The 21,284-nt window shown below is 42.6% G+C and overlaps 1 protein-coding gene across 2 annotated transcripts in view; it reads right to left on the bottom strand.

Moving 5' to 3' along the window:
* LOC106549222 (unconventional myosin-Ia) overlaps positions 1-21,284 on the bottom strand; it is an 84,873-nt gene that overhangs the window by 43,681 nt on the left and 19,908 nt on the right. For both annotated transcript variants that reach the window (XM_014066812.2, XM_014066811.2), the window contains exons 2-11: positions 18,280-18,442; positions 14,844-14,959; positions 14,607-14,701; positions 13,161-13,265; positions 11,406-11,452; positions 9,874-9,937; positions 5,542-5,640; positions 4,199-4,302; positions 2,695-2,842; positions 1,098-1,216 (exon numbers count right to left, since the gene is read on the bottom strand). In XM_014066812.2, the coding sequence (XP_013922287.2) occupies positions 1,098-1,216; positions 2,695-2,842; positions 4,199-4,302; positions 5,542-5,640; positions 9,874-9,937; positions 11,406-11,452; positions 13,161-13,265; positions 14,607-14,701; positions 14,844-14,959; positions 18,280-18,399 (1,017 nt within the window). In that variant the 5' untranslated portion in view covers positions 18,400-18,442. The remainder of the gene's footprint in view (positions 1-1,097; positions 1,217-2,694; positions 2,843-4,198; positions 4,303-5,541; positions 5,641-9,873; positions 9,938-11,405; positions 11,453-13,160; positions 13,266-14,606; positions 14,702-14,843; positions 14,960-18,279; positions 18,443-21,284) is intronic.

The raw sequence follows: 21,284 nt of genomic DNA, 5'->3' as shown, positions 1-21,284 counted from the left end.
GTAAGAGAGAATGAGAGAGAGAGAACGAGGGCGAGAGAGAGAACGGATATAAACAACTGGCATTTGGTGAGTAGACGCAGATAAATTGATTGGTTCACTATTTTTTCTTTGTTTGCTTATACTGTACAGCTGTTTTTATGCTGCTGTCTCTCAGAATGTAAGCCTATTTATAGTTATAAAGCTGTAACAAACATTCCACTTAAAACAATGTCTCAAAATCCCCTAATGCCATTGTCCATCTAATTGGGGTTCTTCTCACCAAAGGCCCTAAGAGAGACCACAGTTTTCATTGCCTTCCTAGTTGTAAACAGGATGAGACCATGCTGACTAGAATCGACCAGCTGTTCCAGAGGGAAGGGACTGGCTGTAGGCTAGTCTGGAAATTATGAACAAGAAACAAAACAAAAAAAAACCCTGGAAGATGACCATGGCAAAGCCCTTCAGTGTGTTTGCCTAGAAAACTACGTGGACATGTAATCTCTAGGAGTTGAGCTCAACTTTAAAGAATTGTGTTTTTCCCCCAAAGAAATCATATTCATGCTGAATTGCTATTTCAGTATAGTTTTGTCTCTGCTCCACTTTCTTCTTTCATGCTCTTCAAATTAGTTTGCCCAGCATCTAATTAATTCAACAGTTCCTGTCCTGCTAAATCAAATTCACATCAGTCAGGCTGCATTTTTCCTAAGGTCAGCTAACAAAACACTCAGCATACAGTGACCCATATTAAGATAAGTTAAAGCATATTTCAAGAGCAACATAGTAATGAAAGCTGCCCAGGCTCTCTCTTTTCAAAGAGTCCCTGGAATAAGTTATCAATCAACTTATGTTAGCCTGAAGGTTCTTCTGGAGAAGAAAACTAAATCCAGATATAGTGTTACCTGCAAACATCTGAGTAACTTCAAATGCCTGGCATCCTGTTGTTTTTAGAGTTGAACCGATGAACCTTTGCTTGAAATATGTGTTATGCTGAGTACCTTGCACACTTTTCAGCATGGAGCAGAATGATCACAACTAACAGAATTATCCCAACTAACACTTCTGCTTGGGACCAGCCATATTTCAGAGACCTTGTGTACATAAACCTGCCCAACACTTACTTGTGAGACATTCAGAGATGTCACCACCTTATCCTGATGGGCTTCTACTGTTCGAGAACACAAAGCTTGTTCCAGTACCATTTCATCCAGTTGGATCAGCTGACAGATCTCTCGTAACACTGTAGAAGTAGAATATGGAGGAAACAGTACATTGAATAGTGAGTCACTGGCAAGGAAGGTTTGAACCGTTGCGAATATGGCTTGGATTTGTGATGGGTATGACCAGGTTAGGATCATTTCCCACCTAAATGGATGGGTATATCACAGTATCGTAAGCCATATAGCTAATTTCTAAAGACAAAACTAACCGAGCTCATAGTATGTCAGCTTAGTGTGGCTACTGGGTCAGTAACTGATTTGGTTAAGTGCATTGCGGAAACCCAGACATTCTCAAAGTACAAATTTATTTGGATACATCATATTGGCACTAACTGGTGAAAAGTCACTACTAAAGTTCTCAGGCTTTTCACATCAATGTAAGTTTCAGTTTTCTCAAGTTTCCAAAACAATTGGTCACATTATCCAACCAAGATGGGAACTGGTTGCTTGGTGACTTCTCTCTTCCTCCAGCCAGGGAGCCATTTGAAAGTGCATGACTCATCAACTAGTTATGCTGTGGTTCAGGCATGAAATCCTCTTACTTTCGCTATCGGTTCGGAACCACGAGCGTGCACGCCCATACACTAACTTCGCTCACATGTGGCACTTCTGGGCATGTGCAGAAGCTTCTGCGCATGCACAGAGCATCCGTGATGATGTCTGGGCAGGTGAGCGGAGCCACCTGCTGCCACCACTTGGTTTCACCCAAACCAGTGCGAACTGGCAGAATACCACCCTGCTATGATTGCTGAAGTTTCCAAGCTGTGTCAAACTGAATTAAAGTTAGAACACTCCAGGATATAAACAATCCCACACCCACTTAAAATTCAGGCTTGACACGCGGGGGAAATCAGGAAATTCAGGAAGTTCAAATGAATATAAAGATTTTTTTGCAAGATTAAGCTCTCTACAAGAATCTGACCAACAAACAATCAAGGGAAATCAGCGGGAGATATGAAAAGCATTCAAGGAGGGCTGGCCTTAGATCTCTTGCAGACGCACAGGGACTCATGACTTATGATGCCCTTGACCCCTTCCTCGGGCTCAAGCTGGTCATCTCCTACAGACATTGTCTGATATAACAACAGCAAACTGTTGCAGGTTTCTCTGGCTTCATCTCTACTTTACTGACTGCTGGAGGCAAGGCTGGAGAAACTCAAGAATGGACGGCACGTATTGCTTAGTCCGATATTAAAGAAAGGACAGCAGATGTAGCTCTTTGTCTTTGAATAGAAGAAGTTCTTCTGGAACAATTGATCTTAGAAATCCATATGGCCTCCCTAACAGCTTTACATTATTGGCTGTTTTCCACAAGGCAGCTGATATATGCAACTTCTAATGCAAAGCTATTTTCAAGGTGATGGCAATCTGGCTTCTCTGTAGTAGTGTGCCCAGGGATGAGCTTGTTAAGGCAACAGAACACTGAAGGCGAAAGATCACGATATGAAATGTCATCGTTCCTATGTAACCCTGGAAAGGATCCTTCTCTCCTACTTACCTTTGTCACTCTGGATAACACAAGCTTGCGTCCCACCAGCTTGGAATTGCTCTCCAAATTGTATATTGCCGAGTTTGAGGATGACCGCTATCACCTCCAGCACCTCGGTCATCTCTGAGGGTGTGAACCCAATGGCTCGCATGGCATCCTGCATGAAAGAAGTTCCAGGGAAGAGCATGAGCCTCAGAAAGAGCATGACTCACCTCTCTCTGCATCCAAGGAAAGCTGCATGTGCCTAATAGCACTGAGATAGAAAGGAAAGTCAAGTAGTATTTTCAGGGAATATTGAGTGAAAAGAACACATTTAGATTGCTCAGCTACATTGAGCTCAAAAGGTCTCGAGATGAGTTTGTAGATTCATAGAAAAGTAATTTTAAAAGCGGGACATGTAACAACAGGGCATGTTGCAATGTACCAGAACGGCTTCTGTTTAAGAAGCTCTGGTTTGGAATAGTGAATTCTCCTTCTACCCATTTTCTTTGTTTTTCCCCTGAAACAACCAATCAGCATTTTCTAACCATGGGGCATGGTCAGTTTTCCCATTAAATTTTGGGTTTTTTGGGGGGAGGGGATATTTCTCCCTTTGATTTCTTTCTTTCAAGTTGTTATGCAGTTCCATAGATTACTGATTTCACCAACTGGCTGGTGCTTTCCTGTTTTGTACGGAGGTTAGTGTGGTTTTGGCAATGCAGGAGTCCAATTTGGATAATTACTAGCTGCTACTATGTATAGGATTTTTTTTTTGCTCTAGGCCCGTGATGGTGAACCTATGGCACACATGCCACAGGTGGCACACGGAGTCATTTGTCAGGGCATGCGAGGTGTTACCCAGTCAGCTGGCCCACGTGCATGCACGCGCTGGCCAGCTGACTTCAGCCTTCTTTTGAAGCTGTTTTTCGCCCTCCGGATGCTTCCCTGAAGCCTCCTGAGTGCAAAAAACCAGCCCTATGGGCAAACCAGAAATTCAGGAATAGACTTTCGGTTTGCTCATAGGATCGTTTTTTGCCCTTCTGAGCCTTCAGGAGGCTTCCCTGAAGGCTCCTGAGGGTGAAAAACGGCCCTATGGACAAACTGGAAGTCACTTCCAGTTTGCTGGCAGGGCCGGTTTTCGCCCTCCAGAGCCTTCAGAGAAGCCTCCTGAAGGCCCCTGAAGGCTCTGGAGGTCAAAAATCAGCTCTATGGACAAACCGTAAGTCACCATTCCTGAACTTCCGGGTTACTCGTAGGTCCTGAGGCCTCTGGAAAGTATGTGGGGGAGGCTGTTTTTGCCCTCCCTAGGCTCCGAGAAGGCCTCTGGAAGCAGGGAAGGGTCACTGGTTGAGTGTGCATGCACACCCAGGGGGTGGGGTTGTGCGCATAGCATTATGGGTATGGCACACTGGTGCACAACCTCCCTATGCTCCCCCCCCCACTTTTGGCACGGGAGCCAAAAGTTCGTCATCACTGTTCTAGGCCAATATTGTTTATATTATATCTTGCACGAAGAGTATACTATAACACATACCTGAACAGTTTTGAAGTTGGCTGCATCATCAATGCCCTGTAGGCTTGCTGCCTCCTTGTTGAGGTAATTATAAAGGCTGAATTTTCTTTCAAGTTTCAGCTGTTCTGTTGAAGAGACGGAATTGTGGGAATGGAGTCCTGAGTAGCACCCACTCCAGTCAAGGTTTTTTTTTCTCTCCAGATGCTATACAGGTAGTTCTCAACTTACAACAGTTCATTTAGTGACCATCTGAAGTCACTTTTAAAAAAGGCACCAAAAAGTGACTTAAGAGCATTTTTCACACTTACGACCATTGCAGCATCCCCATGGTCATGTGATCAAAGTTCAGACACTTGGCAACGGACTCATATTTATGACGGTTGCAGTGTCCAGGGGGCATGTGATGACTTTTTATGACCTTCTAATCAACAAAGTCAATGGGAAAGCCAGATTAAGGTTACTAACCTAACAACTGCAGTGATTCACTTAACAACTGTGGCAAGAAAAATCATAAAATGGCACAAAACTCACTTAAGTTGGTTGTAAGTAGAGGAGTACCTCTAATGGTTCAGTTTTCATGTGCCAATCAGTTTCAAGCTAAAGTAGGCATTCCATATCTTGCCTTTAATATGACTTGGTATTTTTGGCCGAAAGTACTGACTTGCATAACTCCATTTACCATAATCTGATATCTTCTAGCTGCATTAGACTATAATTATCATGGTTAGTTACATGCTGTTGGGGAAATATGATGGAGATTTTTGTACAATATACCTGGATGGGAATGCCTCTCTGATTCCTGCTATTCTGTGTCTTCCCAACTGCTGGGAAGAAATGGTTTAGAAAGGCAATGGGACAACTTGCCACTTCCAACTTGCTGCGGCCAACTCACCATGGCCAACTCACCATGGCCAACCCACAACTGTCAACTTATCACTGCCAACTCGCTGTGGGACAATTTGCCACAATTAACTCCCAGTGGTTCTCAACCTGTGGTCCACAAACCTCCGGGAGGGACCGCAATGTCATCACAGGGGTTCTGCAAAAACTTGAAGAAATTTAAATCTTGAGTTAAGACTTTGGGGTTCTGTGGTATACTCTATGGCCATTTAAAGAGGGTCCATGGTAAGAAAAAAGTTGAGAACCATTGGTTTAGCAACTTGGGCTACCCACGCCTCAAATGAGTTGACAAGATTCAACATTTCCTGAAACAAGTTTTCCAAATTCCAGAAAATAGATTTTTCCTGCATTCCCCTTATTTCAAATCACCCTCCCCCCAATCTCATGTCCCTTTCTCTCTTTTGGGGGGAGGGGGGAGGAAGTATGGGAACTAATCCCACCCAAGTCAAGTGTGAAGGACATACTGAGCAACTGGTCTGAGCCTCCAGATAGGAGTTGGTAGAAGATGTGGAAATTTCTCTCGCCCTTCACATGATGCACCACTCGGGATTTCTCCAGCAGGTCTGCAAGTAAATGCAGGACAAGAATGGGGGGAAAAAAATTAAAACGCATAGGCAGGGATTGGGAGAATTTAAGGCCAAGTTGTTTCCTCTGTGGATGGCTAGAACACGTCCTCTATCAGCCAAGTAACACCATGGCACTCTCAAGTTCCAATAAAGGGAAATAATTGTAGCTCGGGGTTGAAATGAGGAGTCCTTGGTGCTCTCTGAGCTTGCTTGCTCTCAAGTTCATTACCTTTCCTGCTTGATTCATCCATGCTGTTAGTACTATGTGATCACTGCAATACAGGCACCTGGGCCAGGAGATTAAGTAGGCTCTGCTGTTCCTGGTGTGCTTTCTTTTTTGTGATTAATTAAGGTCGCTACAGATTTTGTGTTGTGCCTTTTATTTTAATCTCTGTATGCCGCTCAGAGCTGTGACATGACAGCAGTGTTCCAATATTTGAGGGGCTGCCACAAAGACTTAGAACTTAGTGAAAACTTTATTATCACTTTGAAAGTACACTAACCGGCATACATTAAAATGAATTTTCATTGCATATAGCTCTCTAAAGGTCCCCACCTCTAATATGCACTACATAAACATGACAAGATAAATAAATAAATACAAAATTGTGCATGTACCCACATATACAATATCAGAGGTGGGTTGCTCCTGGTTCAGCTGAACCGGTAGTGTCGGTGGTGAGAGGCTCCGCCCACCTGCTCGGACGCTTCTGCGCATGCGCAGAAGCATGGCACACAAGCATGACTGAACCAGTAGTAAACCGGTTAGCAACCCACCACTGTAAAATATGACACGGAGAAACAACACTGTCTAGTTCGGATGTATATATAAATGTACATGGTGTGAGAAACAAATCTTGTGAGTTTACCAGACGGATGGCATAGGAACAAAGCTGTTACAGAATCTAGAAGTCCTGCTAGAAATACTTTGAAAACTCCTCCCAGAGGGGGAGACAAGGAGTTCAACCTATTCTCTAAAGCACCAGAAGGCAAGACAAGAAACAATGGTTGGAAAGTAACTAAGGAGAGAAGCAACCTAGAACTAAGAAGAAATTTCCTGACAGTGAGAACAATAAACCAGTGGAATGGGTTGCCTTCAGAAGTTGTGGGTGCCCCATCAGTGGAGGCTTTTAAAAAGAGTCTGGGCAGCCATCTCTCTGAAATGGTATAGAGTCTCCTGCTTGAACGGGGTTGGACTAGAACAGTGTTTTTCAACCACTGTGCCGCGGCACACTAGTGTGCCGTGACATAATGTGAGGTGTGCCGTGGGAAAAACACCCGCCGGCATTGCGTCCCAGCTGGCGGGCAGAGGCTGAGTCGGCCGGCCGGCCTCTCCCCGGCTACCTCGGCCGCGCCTGGTGGGGGGCAGGGAGGCGGCGCGCTCCAGGCCACCCCGCGCCCCAGCCGCATCCCCGGGGCCGCAGGAGCCGCCAGTTCGGAGGAGCGTCGCGTCTCATTGCCGGCCGCCTCCGGGATTGCTAAAAATAGCGGCGGGCGGAAGCAGGGAGGGTCTCGGGCTCCGTTGGAGGGCGGCCCCTCTGCGCTGTGCTCGGGGCTGCTCTGGCGGCCGTCGGGCCCCGTTGGCCCCTCGGCGCTCTTGCCACGCGCGCCCCGCTCCCGCCCACTTCCCCCCCTTGCCAACGTGGGGCCCTGGTCCCGGCGCCCGTTGGATTGGGCCTGGGGGCTTCCTCTTTGCGGGAAAGTGGCGGTGACTTTCTCTCGCTCGGTAACTCTGCCCCCCCCCCACCCGCCGGACGGAGGAGAGCTGGGGAAGCAGAGCGCGGGGTCACTGCCGCTCGTGGCCGCGGAAGCTCGCGCGGTGGCAGCTTCAGCCTCCTCCGTTCAGCTTTCTGGCCCAGCCAGAGAGGAGCCCCGAGGGCCAGGGATGCAGCTGCAGCTTCTGCCGCTTTCTTTGAAAACAAAGATTGACAGGGAAGTTCCCCCTCTGAGACCATGGGAGTTAGGATCCCACCTCCACAGCCAGCCACAGGAAAGGCTCTTCAGGGGGTCCACTGAGAACCCAAGCCCAGGGCTGCTTTCTTTTTTTTACACACACACACACACACACACACACACCCCATTTTCTAATGGTGGTGTGCCTCGTGATTTTTGTCATGAAAAAAGTGTGCCTTTGCACAAAAAAGGTTGAAAAACACTGGACTAGAAGACCTGCAAGGTCCCTTCCAACTGTATTATTCTGCTTCTGTGAGATGGGCAGACATATAAATAAGGAAATAAGCACAGAACTAGAAAAGTTGTGGACCTCCAGATAGTGCTGAACTTTAATCCTACATTTCCAGCATCTGGACCAGTGGTGAAGAATGTTGCAAATTGCCACTTAGCAAATCTGGAGGTCAGACTCTCCTGGAATGACACAGGATTTCTGTTATTGGCTGGCAATCTATGTATATAAAAGCAAAATACCACTCACACAGCATCATGAAATCTCCAGAAGCCTAAAGCCTACAAGCTTGAAATTCAGCACATATGTTTCTCCTGGCTTCTAGATGCTTGCTAAGAAAGGATCTTTCAAAATGACCATCAGATCATTAGTATTTCTTATATTATTATTAACACGCTCTGATGCTAAGGAGTTAGATGTTCTACTCCCCCTCCCCACTTGAAAAGAACTCTGTTCCAACTCCCTCTTGGGTGTGCCAGCATGTGACTCATCCAGCCTGCAGGCTGGCAGTTTAGACATTCTACTCCCCCTCCCCACATGAAAAACGCTCTGATGCTAAGGAGTTAGATTGAGGGAGAGAAGAGCATAAGATAGGAGAGAACTTTGTGGGGCAAGCCTGAAGGAGAGAAGGGGGTAGAAGAGGACCAATGGGGCCAATCTGAGGGAGAGAAGGGGGAGAAAAGAGGCCTCTGTGGGGCAAGCCTGAGGGAGAGAAGGGGATAGGGGAGGCTGATCGTAATGACTCATTAATTTTCAAGCTGTAAGTGTCGATTTATGAAGCCCGATCACATAGTTTTGTAGCAGAGCATATGTATCCAGCTAGTCAAATATATGCCCCATTGGATAATTCTGTAGCACCTGTCCCATTTTAGCTGATCTCAAAAAGCTAAGGAGAGCCAGACCTACCAGTATTTGGAAGGGAAGTAAATCAACAATTTCTACTGGTTTGAAAACAAATCAAATAAGCCCTCCCAAGGTACAGAATTGCAAAGGGAAAAAAACAACAACAACTTTGCTCCAGTTTCCAATAAACCATAGCAGAAACAATAACTAGGTCTGAAACTAGTTTGGACCAAAACCTTCATGTAAAGGTAGCTGTGCTTAATTTAGAAAGTACAGGTAGTCCTTGACTTACAACAGTTTGTTTAGTCACCGTTCAAAGCCAAAATGGCATTGGAAAATGTGACTTATGACTGTTTTTTCCAGTTATGACCTTGGCAGTATCCCCATGGTCATGTGATTAAAATTCAGATGATTAGCAACTGATTCATGCTTATGACCGTTGCTACATCCCAAGGTCCTGTGATCTCCTTTTGCGGCCCTCTGGGAAGCAAAGTCGACTGGGAAGCCAGATTCACTTAACCCTGTTATTCACTTATCAACTGCAATGATTCAGTTAACCACTGTGACAAAAAAGGTTGTAAAATGGGGCAAGACTCACTTAATGACTGTTTCACTTAACCGCAGAAATATTGGGCTCGATTGTGATAATAAGTTGAGGACTACCTGTGCATAGATGTTTCAGTAATAATTTATGTCCTCATTCTCTATTTGCAAACACTTCCTCTGGTACAGGAAGTTCTAGACTAGACTGCAGTTGGTGCCGGAACCTCTGTCACTAGTTGTTGTAGTTGTTAATCGAGTTGGAACTGATTTCACAAACCTTTTGTTCCCTCAGTTGTTACATGAGTCATGTGGTTGTTAAGTGAATCTGGCTTCCCCATTGACTTTGCTTGTCAGAATCCCCCCTGGGATGCTTCAACCATTGTAAACATTTGATGATTGTTGAGCAACCATCAAATTCTGATGATGTGACGACAGGTATGTCCAATCACATTGGCCAATAATGAATTCTATTCTATTCTCATAAGTGCAAGGACCAGTTGTAAATTACTTTTTTCAGCAGCATTGTAACTCTGAATGATCGATAAACGAATAGCTGTAAGTCAAAGAGGCTACCTGTATGGTAAATAGCCCATGTCTGATTCTGACTCCAATTTTAGCAGATATTCCCCTTCTATTGAAAAGATCCTGAAGACCATACTTACAATTATTAATGACACCACCCAGAGGATCGCCTTTGAAGTCAAACTCAATATCCATGTATTTTCCCTGGAGAGAAAAAGAAAAGGAGGGGAACATTTGGATCCAAATGAGAAGTCGTGAATCCCTAATGGATCTGATGTGGGCTTCCCTGCCTTTTATTTATTTATTTATTTATTTATTTATTTATTTATTTATTTATTTATTTATTTATTTATTTATTTATTTATTTATTTATTTATTTATTTATTTGCTTTGGGCTAGTTCAAGATATTGCATAGATATGTAGCTGGGTGTGTTTGAAACTTAACTCTCTGAAAACAGAGGAGTCTGGTAGTATTTGAAAAACTAATCTACTTATTGTGATGTGAACAATAGATGCCTCAGCAGGTGGCAGCACCTGAATGATCTTGTTTGAAGTTGGAAGCCAAGCCAAGTCTGCTTGTATGGGAGATAACTCTAACCGCTCTAGATTAGACAATATTCAGTCTAGCATTCTGCAAAAGACAATAGTGGCCCATTTCTGTGTTGTTGCCTAGTTGGGTTCATGAACTCATCAGGAGTTGATCTTGATTGAAAGAATTGCCTATTTTAAAGCTCTATATAGATTAGCATTTAAGGCGTCACAAAACAATCTGTTGGTTTCGTTGCCATAGTTCGACATATTTACTCTTATGGAAATTGTCTGAAGGCAGTAACTGAGGATCAAATTACATTTGATATGTATACATTCTGCAGTGCACAAGTAAAAGTTATGTATGGGATCTAGATGAGAGAATTGGCACTGGAGGGACTTACAATAATTCTCCTTTCCTTCTTTGCTCTAAAGTCTTATTACTGCAATGTGAAAGATGTTGAGACACATCTTTCATTGTTAACACACTTTCATCAGCTATATGTCCAGTTAGAAATGCATTTTTTTTCCTATAGCAACTGCTTCACAACACAATTTCATTATGTTTTATGGCGGGAGGGGGAGCTGACTGTAGAACACAACAATGAACTGCTGCTTTCCACAATAATTATTTTGGTAGATTCCAGGAAGTGCTTACATCATTCACTCTGCTCTTCTGAAGTCAGGGTAAATGTTAAGTGTGATTTAATTGTACAGATTGGGTCACAATTCTATTTCCCAATGATTCTAATCTTCTGAAAAACATTTTAGCCTTCAAAACAGCAAAAATAGAATTGTGTACCTGGAAAAGTCCAAGTAAGTTTGTGTGTGAGACAAAGAGGGGAAAAAAGAGAGGATAAAGAAGCCCTTCCACCGTTTCTAAAAGTAAAAAGATAAATCTACTTGTCTCTATTAGCAGAAGCAGAATAAATTATGCAGAATGTTTAATTGACCCTTATCATTTATGCAGGTCGGATCATCCCATTTTTCTTTGAGTTGCAGAATTGTGATGCAGGAGCCAGGATTTGAAAAGACTGTTAATCTAGATTTGCCCCCAAGTCTAGATCTATACGGCATATCTTCTAAGAAACATTGGAAGTTGTGCTAGTTCCACTCAGTAGTAATTCTCCATTAACTACTTACAAATCGGGAGGAGTTGTCATTGCGGATGGTTTTGGCATTCCCAAAGGCTGAAAGAAGAGGTAAAAAAATTGCTCATTTACCTAGGAATAATTTTGTAGGCTAGCCACTGTTATAAAGGCAAAATTAGGGAGGCAATATACCAGTAAATATAGACCAGGGGTTCCAAAATGCTCATTCATTGACCGCCTTCATGAAGTTTCAGATTGTTCCTTGAGCCCCAAACATTCATTATATGAAAATAATTTAATAAATATTGTTTCAATTAGTAGTACTATGAATAACGACAATAGCAACAATGAATAATCCCTTGGATAGTTGGGGGGCCAATACTGACCACTTTGGAGAACCCTGGTGTAATATAGACCAACAATAAGAAAAACAACTATCAGCGCATCAGTTTCCCCCCAATTTGGTGCCTTCAAACATATTAGCCATCCAGTAGAGCCAACAAGCACAGGGGAGAATTCCAATCAACATGTTGAGGACATTTCTGGAAAATTTGAAAAAGGTCAGTTTGCCATAGCCAACTTGCTACGGCCATCCTGCTGCAGGACAACTTGCCAAAGCCAATTCCATGCAGTGTGTTAAATGTTATCCACCACTGTTTCTTTGACATTATTTCCATTGACAAAAATGGAAATAATGTTGAAGAAACAGTGGCAAGTAACATTTATTGTGTTGAGTTATCCCGCATGGAATTTTTCGTGGTGAGTTGGCTGTGGTAAGCTGTCCTCCGGTGAGGTGGCTGCGGCAAATTGGCTGCGGCGAACTGACCTTTTCCAACTTTTTCAGAAGTATCCTTAACATATTTGTTGCCTGCAGCAAGATGGCTGCAGTGAGTTGGTTGTTGGTTGGTGAATTCTCCCATTCCAGAAGAAGAAGTAGGGAAGGGTCTTTCAGTCTTTCTTATTGTAAAGGAACTATATAAATATCCCAGTGCTCCCAGGATTGCAAAAAAAAAAAAAAAAAGTAAAGGAATTTCTTTTAAACTTGGTTTTAATCTTTGTTAGCCCAGAGCCTTCTATGAGTAAGCATTTTAGACATTGAAATTATAAATAAATAAATGCATTTCCTCCCCCATGTCCCAAGAAGCATGATTATTTGATGTTTTCTTGCTATAATGTTTGGCAGAAGCAAAAGGAAAACAGAGCAGGGAATCTACCAGGGCCCATGCTCTATTAATCTCATTGTCATATAACATATATTGAATTAAGATAAAACCATAATAAAATCATCATAATAGGGAAGCATAGAATTGCAATGGAATAGATGTTATAATATCTAAAGAAGCTAACCATTTCTGGTGCAGCTGCAGTGAGATCATCCCAGGTGCCCTTAAATTTCCTTAGGAGACATTCTTGAACTATATGTGTTATTTTTTTTTGCAGTGCATCACAATTGTATTGTGGACTCTCAGCCATTCCCCACTTAAGGGGCTTTGCCCTATAAATCATGCAAGTGGTAAGTTAGGGATTGCCATTACAGGCATCAAATTTTATACAGTACTGGTATTTTTTCTTTTTGCCAGTTCAAGAGCTGGAGAACAGTTCTTTGACTCAGCTGTGACTCCAACAACCACTCCTTATAACCACTGCAAATACAGTGTAGGTGCCCAACTGGGAGATCTGCACTTTCTGAGCAACAAAATACTGATTTTGCATTATGGGAAAATGTGATAATAGGTAATTGCACAGTGAATCCCTATATATAGCTCCTATAGAGATCCCTCCCTTTCTCATCCCTGCAAATACATACCTTCCAGGACAGGATTGGACTGCAGCAGCTGTTCCTTGACACGATTCACCTCCTCCCCTTTTCCACATACAGCTGCCACATAGGACATTACCAACTTGCTGGCCTCTAATGATGAAAAGGTGAGAGCATCAAAGAATCAATGACTTGGTAGGGATATTTTAAAAGGCCCAGTTTTGGTGAGGTGGATAAGACACAAGGCTAGAAATCAGATGGCTACGAGATCTAGTCCTTCCCTAGGCCAGCTGGGTCACCTTGGGCAAAGTCTCTCTCGCTTATTCCCTAAACAGGATGCCAGGACATGCCACTGCCAAAAAATAGTTCAGGCATTCATCCAGATAGTCACCATGACTGTCTGGAAGGGACAAAACAGAGGCAAAGGGGCATATCCTGTCTTATTCCCTACTCAGGAAAAATCCCCAATAGGTATCCACTACTAAACAATCCCTAATATAGGTGGCTATCCCGTGCCAGAGAATTATTTTTATTTCTCTGCCAGGAGATCCACAGTTTGAGGCAGGCTGTGCCACTGAGTAAGCCCTCTTAAATCATGAGGAAATTCCCCCTTGTGATCATAGAATGCATTTAGAACTTCAATATGAATTGCTTGTAGGAATCTGGTTTATGTTATTTAGAAAGAAAGGGCACATCTATTATATCACTCCATGTGAATCAGGAATATATTCCTCACGGAGGAATAATTTCCATGTAACTTGCCACCGAAACAGTAACAATTGCTAAAGGAACTCTCTTCAACCTGGTAGCCCCAAATTGGTTACTGCCAGACATCTATATGACGGTATCAGTATTGTATCTCCAAGGAATGGAGCCAATGGGATTTGCTTACTAGGGATGAGGATTGTTGTAGCCTAATACAACACAGGCTGTGGAAGTTCGCTTAAATTGTTCAAATTTGTAAACGTCTGGCAGTGCCACTAAATTAATTCCAATGAACCACTTTGCCCCTGCATTCCCCCTCCTGCTTCTATATTCTACTTCATTGATTTGAGAAAGCTCATATTAAAATGTATTTATTTAAAGAGAGCCCTTCAAGAGTGGCCTGCTCCCAGGCTATTTAGATGATGGTTGAAAAATGTATTGATCTCTGCTCATCTCTGAGTGCTTCAAAAACGCAGCTCCTAATACTAGCAAGAAAAAGGACAGAAGAAGCAGAATTACAAATATTAGGCAAAGTTATCAGAATGTCCTCCCCGCCCAAAGTTTGAGCATGGGATAAGATGATTGGCCAACGAATCTTCTTGATTTGAAGACCTTCCCATCCCCTACCTGTCCCTGTAGTGATCAACTCAATTCATGAGTGATCCCACCCCTGTCCCTTCCAAGCTCATTATCTACCTAACCCTAACCCAAGCTTGGCTAGGAGTAGCCTCTTGCCAATGATTTATTTTCTCTATGCCCGTCTTGAGGAACCCAGAAATCCTCACTCACCTGTTTTGCCGGCCCCGCTCTCGCCAGTGATAAGGATGCATTGATCTTTGTCTTGATCCCTCAGTGAGTGGTATGCATCATCCGCAATGGCGTAACTGGACAAACACAGGAAGAAGAGTGAGGAGCGGTGCTGCTTTGGAGTCCCCCCAAGGCCTGCCTTCTCCCTCTCGTGACTCGGAATCCATTCTTGAGAGTTGTTGGCTATGATAATCCCCACTCCGTTCCCATCTCACTTACATGTGAGGCTTGACAGCAAAGAAGTTGCAGTTCCTATACTCTTCCACTGTTTCTGCTGAGTAAATGGGCAGCGGCTGATATGGGTTCACTGAAATCACCACATTCCCAATGTAGGTCTGTGAGGCAGAAATAGGTTGTTCTCATTAGCAAGATCGCAGCGCTCAGGCTATAGAAGAAAGAGTCAAAGATTGGATCTGTCCCTTTGTCTCAAAGGTGCTTTTTTCAAGAGGCAACTGGGATTTTTGTTTTTTTCTTTGAAGACGTTTTGCTTCTTGGATGAGAAGCGAAATGTCTTCAAAGAAAGTCCAGTTTCCTCTTGAAAAAAGCACCTTTGAGGAAGAGAGAAGGAGAGGAAAGGAGAGGAAAGGAGAGGGAAGGAAGAAAGAGGAAAGGAGAGAACATCTCCAAGGGATAGAAAGAGAAAGAGAGAGGGTAGGAAGGGGAAGAGAAAGAGAGGAGTAGGGGAGAGGGAAGGTAAGAAGAAGAGGGAAATGAGAGGAGGGAGGAAGTAGAGAAGGGCGGAAAAGAGAAAAGGAAGGAAAAGTAGGGTGGTAACAACACAAAATAGGTGTATGGGACAGTAAGCAAAGCAATCTCGAATGTATATTTTAACTCTTTATATGGAAAAATAAATGTGTAAAAGTGATAAATACAATAAGAACAATAACTATGTGAACATATACCTGCAATTATATCTAAGAGAATAAAAAAATAAAAAACTTTTTTTTTTAAAAAAAAAAAGAACCTTTGGGACAACCATGACCTGGATGACTGAGAATCTCCATACAGATCTGTTCCTTTAGTTCACCATTGCCATCTGCTTCTATTCCTATTTCTTACTCTGGCTCAGGAAGACGGGGGGGGGGGGGGAGAGAACTAGGAAGCAAAGAGGCCTCATTGCCATGATCTTCTTGCTTGCCATCTTTTTCTACTTGGCAGGCAAACAGCCTGGTGCTATTCACCGAGTTGAGCAAGGCAGCTGCTCAGTGACCACGGCCAAAAGAAAGGCAACAAGAAAGAGCAATCTGCCAGGCCAGACAGTTTTGTATATGGACCAAGAGAAGGCCTCTTCTGGGCTTTAGGATTTGGCAATATAATGTCTTGGTCCAGTCCTGCTAATGCTGGTAAAGAAGATCCACCCACTGCAGGCTTCCTAAAACATGGAGCCCGATAGATTTAATAAATTCCATCGACCTTTCCAGTTTTAGCTGTGTCGTGTCATGTTACCCAAGCTTTGTAGAACTAGAAGGGGAAATTGGGCTTGGCCCATTACTATAAATCAGTACGGGTAGTCCTCAACTTACAACCATTTTAGTGACCATTTGAAATTACAAACAGCACTGAAGAAAGCGACTTATGACTGGTTTTCACAGTTACAACCGTTGCAGCATCCCATGGTCACGCGATCAAAATTCAGACACTTAATAACTGGCTCATATTTATGACCGTTGCAATGTCCCAGGGGCATGTGACCATCTTTTGTGACCTTCTGACAAGCAAAGTCAATGGGGAAACCAGATTCTCTTAACTATGTTACCAGGGGTGAAATCCACTTACCTTTGCTATACTTTTTTTTTTAATTTGGCAAGATTTCTTTCTATAGCTGAGGAACAATATGAGCATGTTGAACAAGGTGAAGGTTCAACATGTCTTTCTTGCTTTTGGAGCACGACACCTGCCCTACTTAACAGGCCTTTCCCTTATTGCTTTTTCCCATGGCTTCTTTACTTCCCCATCTTCCCTGCACTCCCTGCAATCATCTGATAATTGATGATTCTAGAAGAATAAATTTTCATGCTCCCGATCAATGGATACTGTGCACTATTCCAACTTTCATTGCACCAGGGAAAAAGAAAACACACAGGAAAACTCCAAAGAGAGGATTATTTCATCTGGTAGAAAGTTAAGACTCCTTTGAATGAAGCTCAGCTCTTGATTTCATAGACAAATGTTTGTTTGTTTTTTGCAAGGGTATGAAACTGCTTTGCCAAGCCCCCTATCTGGGATTTAATCCCCCAATTTCACAGTCTAATCAAGTGTCTCCTATCCAAGCATGGGCCAGGTCTCACCCTGCTTACTGTTGTGAAGTTTCTTTTTCTGCTTTTTTGTTTTGTTTTTTGAGATCAACAAAGCTTGGCAAGATGCTACTACCTGACATCAATGAGACAAGGAATTAGATTCAGTATTTTTTCCAATTATCTTCTGTGCTAGGCGCAGTTAAAACTGGATGTAATGGATTTTTTTTTAAAGGAATACACTCCTGTGGGTTGAGGCCTCTTTATTTCAAATCGCTTATTAAATATTTGTGTACTCTGTATAAATAAATGGCAATGATACAAGGAACAAATTATTAGTACTTAGGAGGTATAAGCAACTTAACTTGAATGTTTACATTAATTTTTGCATTGTTCTTAGTTATTCTCTGCTGATAGGCATTGTATTTTTTTAAAGGCCAGTCCTACCTTGGCTTATAAAACAGTATTTATGAATAAGAAGTGACCATGAAAAATAACAGGTTGGAACACCCTTAAAGTTTCCTATGGTTGAACGCATAGTGCAGAGGTACTTCTGAATAGACTGTGTACAAAAGTTAGTTTGGAGAAGGTGTTGGCTTGGAAACTAGGAGATGGAGAATTGTAGGCTTCCCTTAGGCATGAAAACTGGTTGGGTGATTTGGGGTTCTCTCTCAGCCCAACCCACGTCACAGGTTGTGGTTGTGGGGAAAATGGGAGACAGGAATATTGGGTATATTCACCACCTTGAGTTATATCTAGAAAAATCAGGATACAAATGAAATAATAATGATCACCTGGGATGCAATCCCAAGACTTCTGAAGCACTATTTGAACACCATCGGCATCGATAAAATCAACATCAATCAATTGCAAAAGGCAGCTTTACCTGGAGCAGCTTACATCCTGTGATGGTACATTTAACACCATCTACCAACAATATCTTGGGAAGGACTCAATAAATACTGGTAGATAAAAATGTCAAAACCAGTCTGGCTGACTGTGCGACCAACTGTAGTAATAATAATATTCGTTTCAATTTTGAGAAGTGACTGCTCTCAAAATGGAAGGGGACCTCTATCTGAAGAATTGCCAGGTTTAATCAAAGGAAGTTGTCAATCCACAATAAGAAACAGAAGATACATGGATCATCCTCCTGTTGAGATGTCTTGCTTTCCTTTTATAGCACTTTTTTTTCATTTTGCAGCAATGCATAATAATCAGCATATAAAAATATTCATGAAAACCGTTTGGCCCTTTGTGTTGGTTGTATTCTTAGGATAGTAGCGATGTTTGTGACAGTGAAAGTAGCTGCTCTGATTGCATGCTTCATAGTAGATCTTTGCAGGTTCTAATCTTGTTGACCCTAAACAAAAAGTCTCCCAGATCTGTTGTTCTCTGTATCCCTCCCCATGTCCACTTACATAGATTTCTTTATGTTCGAAGCGTTTCTTCAAGTTTTCCATCAATGTGTCTTCAGTCAGGGGCTCCAACAGCACCAGGTCTCCTACACCCACAGTGTCAAGCACCGCCATGCTCTCCATAGTTGCAAGAATGGCTGAGATTCCAAGCACAGAGGAAAGTAACCTGCAAGTGAGTGAGTCACAGGTTAAATCCAGATGTTTTTGCTACCCAATGAAGAGCTTTTCACACAATGACTCCTGAAAAACAGTTGCAGATTCTTGGTTTCATTCTGGGTTCCAATGAGAATCCATAGATAATAAAGTGCAACACCCCCCCCCCCCAATATAAAGCCCAGTGTGAGTTTTACAACAGTTGAAATAATCAAATAATTAAGATGATCTAGGTCACTGGTTGACTGACTGTACAATTTAGAGAATGGCTCATAAAGGGATGTTTTGGAGAAGGAACCCAAGAATACTATGGACAACCAAGAAAACAAACTGATGGACCATTGAACAAATCAATCCAGAGTTCCCTTGAGGCATAAATGATCAGACTCAAATTATCCTATTTTTGGACACTATGTGAAGATCTTGGTCTCTGGAAAAGGCTGTAATGCTGGGAAAAATGGAATGAAAGAGAAGAAGAGGATGACCAGCAGCATGGTAGATGTACTCAATTACAGTGGTAATGGGTAGCATTCAAAGATCTGAAAGATCATATTAGAGACAGATTGACATGGAGAAAATCCATCCATCTGATTGTTAGGCATCAAAAATGACTTGATGACATATAATCTATCAATCAATCATATAAATTGATATCTTTGCAAAATAATTATACTTCAGAATGCAGATATGTCCCGAATTAGTATCTCTCTTACATTTATTCAATTTATTAGCTTTCTCTAAATTACTTCCCTAAACTTCATGTTATGAGCTAGGTTTCATCAGTCACTACATATCTAGAATACTATTTCCTCTGTACATACCACTGTTAAATTTATTATAAATGGAAAGTCACTTCTCTATTATGATGCTGTAAATTTACAGTTTGGTTACAGTGAACAGGTTTACACAATTTTGTCAAAAGTTATTCCAGATCAGAAATGTCCTTTAGTAGTTCATATTTTTAAAATAAATGGACAGTTCACTTGATGCAGTTTGAAATAAAGGGTAATCAGGTGGGGTCTGCCTGGCTTTATTGCCGATTTGCTCGCACGTGTGCTTCATGTCCGTGTGCTGGAATTGCGCTGCGTACACATGCGCAATTCAATTAAAAATGTTATGCGCATGCGCAAAACTAAAAAACAAGATGGTGGCACCAATGATGCTGACTGGGGAACTGGTTCGGGGGCATGGCAGGCCTGGATCGCTGCCAGTTCCAGTGACCCAGGCTGCCATACCATTACCAGTTCGGCCGAACACGGTCCGAACTGGTAGGAGCCCACCACTGAATGTAATGTATAATAGCAACACAAATGAAATACACTAAATTAGATGGTTCTATGTGAGGCATTTTAGGAGCAAAAAAATATATCTCCCTTATAAAAAGAGTAGTAAAGAGTTAACTGCCTCATTACAGACTTGATTGATTGTAATACCTAGGTAACAGCATCTTTCTAATGATTGAGACATCTGTAATAATTCAGAACGTCATTCCAGATGTTCATAATTTTACCAATAAAATTGGGATGGGGAGGACAACTCCACAGATGCAGGTTTTGCCTCCTCTCATGCAGAGATGCACCAACATATGCAAGCATACCATAAACATAATGCCAAAAAGTCAATAAAGGCACATACAATGAGAACCAAGCCTGGTCTTTCTTCTCAATGTCTCCATGCATGATAAATAGCACTGAAATCTGAAATCTGAAATAATACCACAGTGCATAAACTCCAAGGAAATTATGACTGCATATACTATATTCCACAATACAGGTAATCGTCATTGAATCATCATGTTTGGGACCAGCAACCCAGTCATTAAGCAAAGAGGTCACTAAGTGGACCCCTTTTAGTCAGGTTGTGGGACAGAAATGGCATTGGTTGCACATGTTGATGATCTCTGGCAAGAGTGGGATAGCAATAGCAATAGCAATAGCAATAGCAGTAGACTTATATACCGCTTCATAGGCCTTTCAGGCCTCTCTAAGCGGTTTACAGAGAGTCAGCATATTGCCCCCAACAATCTGGGTCCTCATTTTACCCACCTCGGAAGGATGGAAGGCTGAGTCAACCTGGGGTAAGTGCCACTGTTCTAGCTCTCCTTGATCTCTCAGCAGTTTTCAATATCATCCATAGCAATAGCACTTAAACTTATATACTGCTTCATAGTGCTTTTATAGCCCTCTCTAAGCAGTTTACAGAGTCAGCCTATTGCCCCCAACAATCTGGCTCCTCATTTTACCCGCCTCGGAAGGATGGAAGGCTGAATCAACCTTGAGCCTGGTGAGACTAAAACTGCAAAACTGCAGGCAGCCAGCAATCAGCAGAAGTAGCCTGCAGTACTGCATTCTAACCACTGCGTCACCACAGCTCTTAGTATGGTATCATCCATCATGGTATCCTTTTGGACTGGCTGTGGGGTTTGGGGCTGGGCAGTGCAGTGCAGTGCAGTTTTGGCTCCTTTCTCCAAGTCCGGTCCCAATCCGTGTTGATAGGGAGTGAGAGGTCGACCCCACAGCTGCTCTGTAGCATGCCACGGGGCTCAGTACTCTCTCCACTCCTTCAAACTGCTAAATGTCTATCAAGATTTTCAGTCATTCCAGGTCAAAGGTGCTTTTTCAAAAGGCAACAGGACTTTCTTTATATTTTCCTTGAAGATATTTCACGTCTCATCTAAGAAGCTTCTTCAGTTCTGACTGAATGGTAGTGGTGGTGGTGGAAATGGAAAGATTTATATTCCTTGCTGTCATTATAGACATCAAAGGAGGAGAGCTACATTGGGATTGGAAGGAGTTCTGGTTACATCTTGTCCATTCACAGATGTTACACATCTGAAGTTACTCGAAGCTCACAGA

Source organism: Thamnophis sirtalis, unplaced genomic scaffold, assembly GCF_051295495.1.
Source record: "Thamnophis sirtalis isolate CommonGarterSnake01/CBP01778 unplaced genomic scaffold, rThaSir2_p1.2 scaffold_3, whole genome shotgun sequence".
NCBI lineage: Eukaryota > Metazoa > Chordata > Lepidosauria > Squamata > Natricidae > Thamnophis > Thamnophis sirtalis.
Note: the sequence above shows the minus strand (reverse complement) of the source record. Positions and strands in the feature narration are given on the sequence as shown.